The sequence below is a fragment of the Salmo salar genome, unplaced genomic scaffold (assembly GCF_905237065.1).
Source record: "Salmo salar unplaced genomic scaffold, Ssal_v3.1, whole genome shotgun sequence".
Lineage (NCBI taxonomy): Eukaryota > Metazoa > Chordata > Actinopteri > Salmoniformes > Salmonidae > Salmo > Salmo salar.
The window spans coordinates 11,337-21,047 of NW_025547630.1; the positions used below are offsets into that span (position 1 = coordinate 11,337).

General features: G+C 42.7%; 1 protein-coding gene across 1 annotated transcript; it reads left to right on the plus strand.

Moving 5' to 3' along the window:
• The first annotated feature begins 759 nt into the window (after window positions 1-759).
• Window positions 760-2,995, plus strand: LOC106595187 (zinc-binding protein A33-like). Its single transcript, XM_014186567.2, has one exon. It carries the CDS (start codon window positions 868-870, stop codon window positions 2,326-2,328), a length of 1,461 nt encoding a protein of 486 aa, XP_014042042.2. The 5' UTR covers window positions 760-867; the 3' UTR covers window positions 2,329-2,995.
• Window positions 2,996-9,711: the final 6,716 nt, after the last annotated feature.

Genomic DNA, 9,711 nt, shown 5'->3' on the forward strand with positions numbered 1-9,711 from the left:
TTTCACCCTAAACCTTACCCTAACCTGTAACCCTGAACCTAACCTCTAAACCCTTACCCTTACCGTAACCCTAACCCTAATCCAAACCCCTAAGTTTAAAATAGCCTTTCTCCTCATGGGGACGTATGAAATGGCCCCAGGAGAGAGCATATTTTCCTTGTTTTACCATACTTGTGGGGACTTTTGAGGATTTTCGGTCCCCGTAAGGATAGGAGAACCAAGCCACCCAGCTTACTGTGGTGTCAACAGGGAGTTACTGTTTGTTGTTGTCACTAGTACCAACAGAGGTGTGATCACTCCCTGTATGTTTTGAGGGGCACTGACCGATACCATTAAAAAACCTTAGTCATTATATGTAAAACCAGCTATTACATTCCAGTCATTCTCCTATAGTTACACCACTACACAAGTTCAACCAATCCTTTTTCCAGCATGATATAAAGGTTTCTTGATAACCCAAAATGTAAACGACCTCTCAAAATGTCATCGCTGATTGGCTGATCAGGGCTTTGTTGGCATCAAACTGAAACACACAACTTACCTGTCTAACCACTCTTGGTTGTCTGTAAACGCTGAGGGCAAGCTGAGTACAGCTCACTACTGTTACACGTTGAGCTCTACGGTGTTCCGCTCTAGCTGAATCCACAATGGGTTTTTTGGGGGGGGTTCATGTGGTAAGACAGAGAGATTTTAGAAGGACATATCGTTGTCAGAACTGTCATCTCCAAGTGCAGCTTCACCTTTTTTGGGGGAGGGGGGGGGATTTGGGACTGTATTTGAGTGGATTACTTTCCCTTGAAAAGTGGAAGCTGTGGAGAGTAAAGTACAGAAGCTGTTACAGAACAGGGAGAGGAGCAGTGTGAGATAATGGCATCCGGATCATCTCTACCAGAAGACAGATTCTCCTGTCCTATCTGCTGTGACATCTTCAAGGATCCTGTCATCCTGGCATGTGGCCACAGCTTCTGTAAAGTCTGTCAGCAGGAATACTGGGCGGATAAGAAACCTTGGAAATGTCCAGTTTGTAGGAGAAGATTTCCTATAGCTACGACTCAACCTCCTCGTAACCTGGCGTTAAATGACGCATGTGAAGCCTTCTTACAGGAGAGAAGCAAGAGAGCTTCAGTTGGGTCTGAGATACAGGAGGGGAGTCAGAGAGCTTCAGCTGAGTCTGAGGTGCTCTGCAGTCTGCACAGTGAGAAATTCAAACTCTTCTGTCTGAAGGATAAACAGCCTATCTGCTTGGTGTGTCGCGATTCAAAGGTACATAAATCTCATGACTGTGTCCCTGTAGATGAGGTTGTCCAGGAGCTTAAGGAGGAACTGCACACTGCCCTGAAGCCCTTACAGAAGAACCTAGAGCTCTTTAATGACATTAAACTAACCTGTGATAAAACAGCAGAACACATTCAAAGTCAGGTTCAGCACACAGAGAAACAGATTAACTACGAGTTTAAGAAGCTTCACCAGTTTCTACGAGATGAAGAGGCAGCCAGGATAGCAGCACTGAGGGAGGAAGAGGAGCAGAAGAGTCAGATGATGAAAAAGAAGATTGAAGAGATGAGCAGAAAGATATCATCACTTTCAGACGCAATCAGAACCATAGAGGAGGAGCTGAAAGCTGAAGACATCTCATTCCTGCAGAACTTCAAGACCACAAAGGAAAGATCCCAGTACTTACTGCTGTATCCACAGCTGGTCTCAGGAGCTCTGATAGACGAGGCCAAACACCTGGGAAACCTGCAGTTCAGAGTCTGGGAGAAGATGCAGGGGATCCTCAAATACACTCCTGTGATTCTGGACCCAAACACTGCACATCCCAGTCTCTCTCTGACTGATGATCTGACCAGTGTGAGAAGACCAGGCACATCCCAGCCGTTCGTTAACAACCCAGAGCGATTTATGAGGTACACAAATGTTCTTGGCTCTGAGGGGTTCAGCTCAGGAACACACAGCTGGGAGCTGGAGGTGGGGGACCATCCTGACTGGGTTTTGGGCGTGGCTAAAGAGTCCATTGACAGGAAGCGGGAGCGTGATGCAACACCAAAGAATGGAATGTGGTGTATATCGCAGCACAGTGGGACGTACATAGGAGGAGGAGGTGACATCATCGCTCTGAAGAGGAGACCCCAGAGGATCAGAGTGCAGCTGGACTACAACAGAGGGGAGGTGTCCTTCTACGACCCCAAACTCATGACACCTATCTACACTCTTAAAGTCAGATTCACTGAGAGACTGTTCCCATACTTTAATATTGGAAATGTGGCTAATGGCAACAACCCTGGTATTCAGATCTGCCAATCAAAAGGGTCTCTGAAAGTGAAGTAATCCCTGTGTGCATGTGCGCGTGTGCACGTGTGCGCATGCTTGTGTGTGTGCGTGTGAGTAAAACATGTGTCAGTTCAGTGGACATTATCAGGAGGTCATTTTGGGGGTTAAGATAATACACAAATCATTTCCAGAAACTACAGGACTGAAATATGCCTACGCTATGTGCTTCCCTTTAAATAATCAATTAAGGATACATTGTTTAAGAATCAATTAAGAATACATTGTTTAAGAATCAATTAAGAATACATTGTTTAAGAATCAATTAAGAATACATTGTTTAAGAATCAATTAAGGATACATTGTTTAAGAATCAATTAAGAATACATTGTTTAAGAATCAATTAAGAATACATTGTTTAAGAATCAATTAAGAATACAGTGTTTAAGAATCAAATATGAATACATTCTTTAAGAATCAATTAAGAATACATTCTTTAAGAATAAATTAAGAATACATTCTTTAAGAATAAATTAAAAATACATTATTTAAGAATCAATTGTTTAAGAATCAATTAAGAATACATTCTTTAAGAATCAATTATCCAGGGTGAATCATGGTTGTTATTCTTACAAGAGGAGTGTGCTGTATTGGGAAAAAACGCAATACAAAGTTTTATGTGAAAAACTATTTTTTCGGATAAAGAGAAACTTACTGTAAAACTGTCTAATCTAATGTGGTGACTACTTTGTGATCTGAATAAGAGTTCTGTCAGATCAGGCTGTGTGGTGGACAGATGATTTGTTAACTTCTGTGTAGACTGACCTTAGATAGACCTGTCAGTAGTGTTAGACCTGTCAGTAGTGTTAGACCTGTCAGTAGTGTTAGAACTGTCAGTGGTGTTAGAACTGTCAGTGGTGTTAGAACTGTCAGTGGTGTTAGACCTGTCAGTGGTGTTAAACCTGTCAGTAGTGTTAGACCTGTCAGTACTGTTAGAACTGTCAGTGGTGTTAGACCTGTCAGTAGTGTTAGACCTGTCAGTAGTGTTAGACCTGTCAGTACTGTTAGAACTGTCAGTAGTGTTAGAACTGTCAGTAGTGTTAGACCTGTCAGTACTGTTAGACCTGTCAGTAGTGTTAGACCTGTCAGTAGTGTTTACCTGTCAGTAGTGTTGACCTGTCAGTAATATTAGACCTGTCAGTAGTGTTAGACCTGTCAGTAGTGTTAAACCTGTCAGTAGTGTTAGACCTGTCAGTAGTATTAGACCTGTCAGTAGTGTTGACCTGTCAGTAGTGAGAGACCTGTCAGTAGTGTGAGACCTGTCAGTAGTGTGAGACCTGTCAGTAGTGTTGACCTGTCAGTAGTGTTGACCTGTCAGTACTGTTAGAACTGTCAGTAGTGTTGACCTGTCAGTAGTGTTGACCTGTCAGTAGTGTTAGACCTGTCAGTAGTGTTAGACCTGTCAGTAGTGTTAGAACTGTCAGTAGTGTTAGACATGTCAGTAGTGTTAGACATGTCAGTAGTGTTGACCTGTCAGCACTGTTAGAACTGTCAGTAGTGTTAGACCTGTCAGTAGTGTTAGACCTGTCAGTACTGTTAGACCTGTCAGTACTGTTAGACCTGTCAGTACTGTTAGACCTGTCAGTAGTGTTGACCTGTCAGTACTGTTAGACCTGTCAGTAGTGTTGACCTGTCAGTAGTGTTGACCTGTCAGTACTGTTAGAACTGTCAGTACTGTTAGACCTGTCAGTAGTGTTAGACCTGTCAGTAGTGTTGACCTGTCAGTAGTGTTGATCAATCTAGAGAAAAGAAAGCACACCTATAAAGGCGAGGTGCTGGCTAGCGGAGTAGAAAACTAGAAAATAAGGGAAAGCCGCACACTCTAAAGAGCTCAGATGCAAAAATGTAATAACCTAATAACCAACGTTTCGACAGCAAAGCTGTCTTCATCAGGGTATCATCACAAACACTGTGAGATGAGTCATTTATATAGTGTCAAGAGACACACAGGTGTTTGTAATCATGGCCAAATGTGGCCTAATATCATTGGTTAACTCAAATATTTAAAAAATGGCATACAAAGAACATACAAAAGACAAACAAATGGATAGCATACGATCATAGCATTTGTAGTCTAAAATGTATCTAACAAACAATTACAATGGCAAAATCACAAGAATGGCTTCAGATCAAAGTCTATGTTGAGACCGAAGGGAGCAAGGGTCTTTAAATTAAAGATCCAGCCAGCCTCTCGTTTCAACAATAAATTATCAAGGTCACACCCTCTCCTCGGGAGGGTGACATGTTCGATGCCAATATAACGCAGAGACGAAATCGAATGGTTTGCTTCCAAAAAGTGGGCCGCAACTGGGTAAGTCAAGTTTTTGCACCTAATGGTGCTACGATGCTCTGAGATACGTACTTTTAATTCACGCTTTGTTTTACCCACATAATTTTTACCACAAGGACAAGTTATAAGATAAATAACTGCCTTAGTGGAACACGTAATAACACCTTTAATTGGGATAGATTTCCCTGTTTGGGGGTGTTTGAAGGATCTACATTTATAAGTGCCATTGCATTGAGCACAGCCATTACACTTGTAATTTCCATCCAGTAGGGGCGCAAATAGACGTTGTTTAGGAATATCTTGGGGTGGTAAATCAGATGTACCAATTGGTCTCTGAGATTTCTGCCCCGCGAGAATACGACCAGGGGAAGGTCAGAAAACACATTACCGAGACTATCATCATATTTCAGAATGTGCCAATGTTTGTGAACGATTCATTTAATTTGTTCAGAGCACTTTGAATAGCGGGTAGTGAGAACGCAAGAATGCGTCTTTTTACGAGACTGACCTTGAAAAAGGTCATGTTTTGTTTTGAATTTTCTCAATGGCAATATTAATCTGATCATTGTTGTACCCCCTCTCCTTGAACTTTCCTTGCGTCTCAGCCATATTTCTGTCGAAATCTGATTTGTTTTATACAAATTCTTTTGATTCGACAGAATTGGCTGTAGGGCAAACTACAGCAAACTAAACTGTCACATTTATCTAAGCGCCAGACGAGAACGCATCTACATATAGTCACTCTTAGTGCTTACGTGCGTCAAGGCATTATTCCACGGGGACTCAGGTGGCAAAAGAGCCTTCATTGGGACAGCGCACAGATGATTTCTGTGAGCGCTGGTGTGCCATCCTGAACAAGTGCTCTATTGATTTAATGACATTAATTGTTGACCAGTTGAAAAAGGATTTTAGTGAAATGGATAATACGATTAAAGACAAACGCACAGCTCTACAAATAGCTGTTAATGATGATGTCATATTCAATGAACTGATGAGAACTAACCAAGCGCTCCCGGACAAGTTGTCTACAGAAATAAAGGAACTTAAAATCAAGAAATTCAACCAAGACAAAAAAGACAAGGCCGAGGATAAAGTCTACTTCTGGAGAAACCCTGACAGAGGAGGTCCTGCTCCTCCTCTCCATGTCAGACGCAGGAGGGATGACACTTACTTTGATCCACCCCCGTCTGACCAACACTCTACAACCAGCGCCTCATCGGCTTCCAGTGGCAGGTTTTTATTCAATGAGAGACTGGGCCGACGGAAGGGCGCAGGTGGCCGCAGGCACGCGCATCGACGAGATGCCGCACCCGACGGGGTAAGAAGAAACGACTATCAGAGGCAGAGGAGACCGTTCACACGGTCCCAGAACCCACGGGACTGAGTGTCTTTAATTTATCAAGCAAGATATTGAGCCCTGCCCATGTCTCTTTGCTTAATAAAGGGTTATCTTTGTGCCTACAACACAGTGCAACGATTTTGACGTTAAGGTAGACGTGTTTAAGTTTTTTAGAAACATCCGTTTAAGGGAATACTTTAGCTCCCCTAAGCCTGACACTTCTATTGAACCAGTAGGTTACTTACCTGTACATACTCCGACTCCTTTTAGAAGCAAGAGTTATTTTGTACCTCCAGCCAATCGCAATCACTCTATCGAGACATATTGCAGACTTGTTGAAAAATATGTTGTTCATCTCCTTAAGAACAAACAGGAGTTCAAATCTTTCCATAATTTACCTAAGGATGAAAAACAAGCTTTGCTTGACTTACAATCCGATACGTCAGTCCTTATTCGTCCTGCTGATAAGGGTGGGTCGGTTGTACTCATGGGTAGGACAGCTTATGTAAATGAGTGTCATAGACAACTGCTTGACAACACCTTTTACAAGAAACTCAGAAGTGACCCTACTTCCCAATTTCAGAATACTATCTTTACTGTCCTAGATGGTTATTTAAATTCTGGTCAGATAACCAAAAAGAATATGACTTTCTGGCCATTCAACACCCTAAAATTGCCACTTTCTATACTTTGCCGAAATTACACAAGAATGTTACTTGTAAAGGACACCAGCAGTATGATCTCTATCATTGAATCTCTTGATCCTCTGCCTGAGAACACCTTGTTAGTTACTTTTGATGTTGAGTCGTTATACACATATTCCACTTGGGGGCGGTATTGAAGCCATGGAACATTTTCTTCTGCAACGTGACCCTAATGAACTACCTTCCAGTGCCTGCATTACAACATTGGCTGAAATAGTACTCACACATAACTATTTCATGTTTCTAAATGATTTCTTTATTCAGACGAAGGGTACTGCTATGGGATCCCCCATGGCTCCTAACTATGCTAATTTGTATGTGGGTTACATGGAGAAACAATCCATTTTCAACCCTCTCAAAAATGTTTTCTTGTCTAACATCATTATTTGGAAACGATATATTGAAGTTTTTGGATTTTTGAGGAGTTTGTAATTCGCGCCACGCTCTATCATTGGATATTGGAGCGGTGTTCCGCTAGCAGAACACCTAGATGTAAGATTAATACAGTATCTCATTTAGACAGTTTTAATACAGTATCTCATGTTTCTAAGAACACATTTTCATCAGCATCTCCTCTCTCTCTCCCTGGCTCTCTCTCTCTCTCTCTCTCTCTCTCCCTGTCTCTCTCTCTCTCTCTCTCTCTCTCTCTCTCTCTCTCTCTCTCTCTATTCCCTCTCTCTCTCCCTGTCTCTCTCCCCCTCTCCCTCTCTCCCTCTCTCTCCCCCTCTCCCTCTCTCTCCCCTCCATCCACCAGGGTGCTGTGATAACCCCAGCTATGGACCTCTCCCTGCCCATGCAGCCCTCCAGTATGATGGCTCCTATAACACATCAGATGAACCACATGTCTCTGGGAAACACAGGAACCGTAAGTCCCTCTGACTGTAATCCTGCTGTGTCATCTCTCCCCACCAGGTGTCCTTAGTCTTTTTAATAAACTTGACACCTTGATAAACTCATTTCCTGTTGATGGCTCATTGATCTTCGTACTTGGCAACATCAATCTCCCGACGTCTGCTTTCGGCGAATTTATTTTCAACTCCTTCCATTTCCTCCTTGCCTCCTTGCCAGCTTGCCTCACTCTTTCCCAGTCCTCTCCCGCTCACACGGCAATAGGCTTGACCTCATCTTTACTAGAGGCTGTTCTCCTACTAATCTCACTGTAACCCCCCTCCAGGTCTCTGTTCTCCTACTAATCTCACTGTAACCCCCCTCCAGGTCGTGTTCTCCTACTAATCTCACTGTAACCCCCCTCCAGGTCGTGTTCTCCTACTAATCAATTCAATTCAATTCAATTCGCTTTATTGGCATGACGTAACAATATACATATTGCCAAAGCTTATTTTGGATATTTACAATATAAAAATAAATAAAAATGAGAATCAAATATTGTCAACGGGACAACAGTAACAACAATAACCAAGGGTCAAAATAACCAACACATTGAACAATAACAATAATCATACAGTAGAGGACATGTGCAGGTTTATTGGTCTGTCAGACACTGTCCCTCAACTTATGGCAGACAGCAATGTAGTGCGCTGCCAACCCACAGCTCTCTGCGTCCTCCCCCAACAGGACGGGTAGCCTATCCTCATCAGAGAGGTCTTTGAAACCTTGAATAAGGGTTTCAAATTTGGGGAAATGACACTCTCTAATTGTTTTATATTTTTGACATCTTGTCAGGAAATGCAGCTCCGTCTCAGGTTCTGCTGTGGTGCAGTGGTTGCACAGCCTTTCCTCTACAGGGAGCCAGGTTTTCCTGTGTCTACCCTTCTCAATGGCAAGGCTGTGCTCACTGAGCCGTATTTGTCAAGGTTTTTCTAAGGTTTTGATCAGTAACCATGGTCAATATTAGCCAAGTGTACTGTCGATTTAGGGCCAGAAGACTGCATGTTGTGTTGTGTTTCCCAATAAGTAATGTAGTTTTGTTTTGACTGTGTTGTAATTTGGTTTATTCTGATTGATTGGATGTTTGGTTGAGGCTTCAGTGTGTTAGAGAACAGTTTTGATCACCCCAGGACCAGCTGGATGAGGTCCTGAGTGTGTTAGTAGAACAGGGTGAACTCAGCCCCAGGACCAGCTGGAGAGGGGACTCTTTTCTTTGCTCAGCTCTTGGCATTGCAGGGCTTGGTAATGATATGAGAGGGGGTCACTGTATTTTAGATGTTTCCAAAACTTAATTGCTCTTTTTGAGTTTTTATTATTAGTGGATATTTGCCTAATTCTGCCCTGCATGCATTGTTTGTAGTTTTCCTCTGGACACGTAGGAGAATCTTACAGAACTCTGCATGTAGGGTTTCAATGGGGTGTTTGTCCCATTTGATGAAATCTTGTTTTGCAAGTGGACCCCACACCTCGCTGCCATAAAGTGCAATTGGTTCAATGACATATTCAATTAGTTTTAGCCAAATTTTAATAGGTATTTCAATTTGAATTTGCTTTTTAATGGCGTAGAATGCCCTGCGTGCTTTCTCTCTCAGTTCATTCACTGCCTCATTAAGGTGTCCAGTTGAGCTTATTTTTAAACCTAAGTAATTGTAGTGTGTACAGTACTCTATATATTTTGTACCAATTGAGAACTTTGGTCTAATTCCCTGAGATCTGGATCTTCTCTGGAAAATCATTATTTTAGTCTTTTTGGGGTTTACTGCCAGGGCCCAGGTCTGGCAGTACTGCTCTAGCAGGTCCAGGCTCTGCTGTAGGCCAGGTGCTGTGGGTGACATCAGGCATAGGTCATCTGCGAAGAGTAGGCATTTAACTTCTGAATTGTGGAGACTAACACCAGGGGCTGAGGATTTTTCTAGAATAGTGGCCAATTCGTTAATGTAAATATTGAAGAGTGCAGGGCTCAGATTGCAACCCTGACGAAGGCCCCGCCCCTGGTTAAAGAATTCTGTTCTTTTCTTACCAATCTCACTGTAACCCCCCTCCAGGTCTCTGTTCTCCTACTAATCTCACTGTAACCCCCTCCAGGTCTGTTCTCCTACTAATCTCACTGTAACCCCCTCCAGGTCTCTGTTCTCCTACTAATCTCACTGTAACCCCCCCTC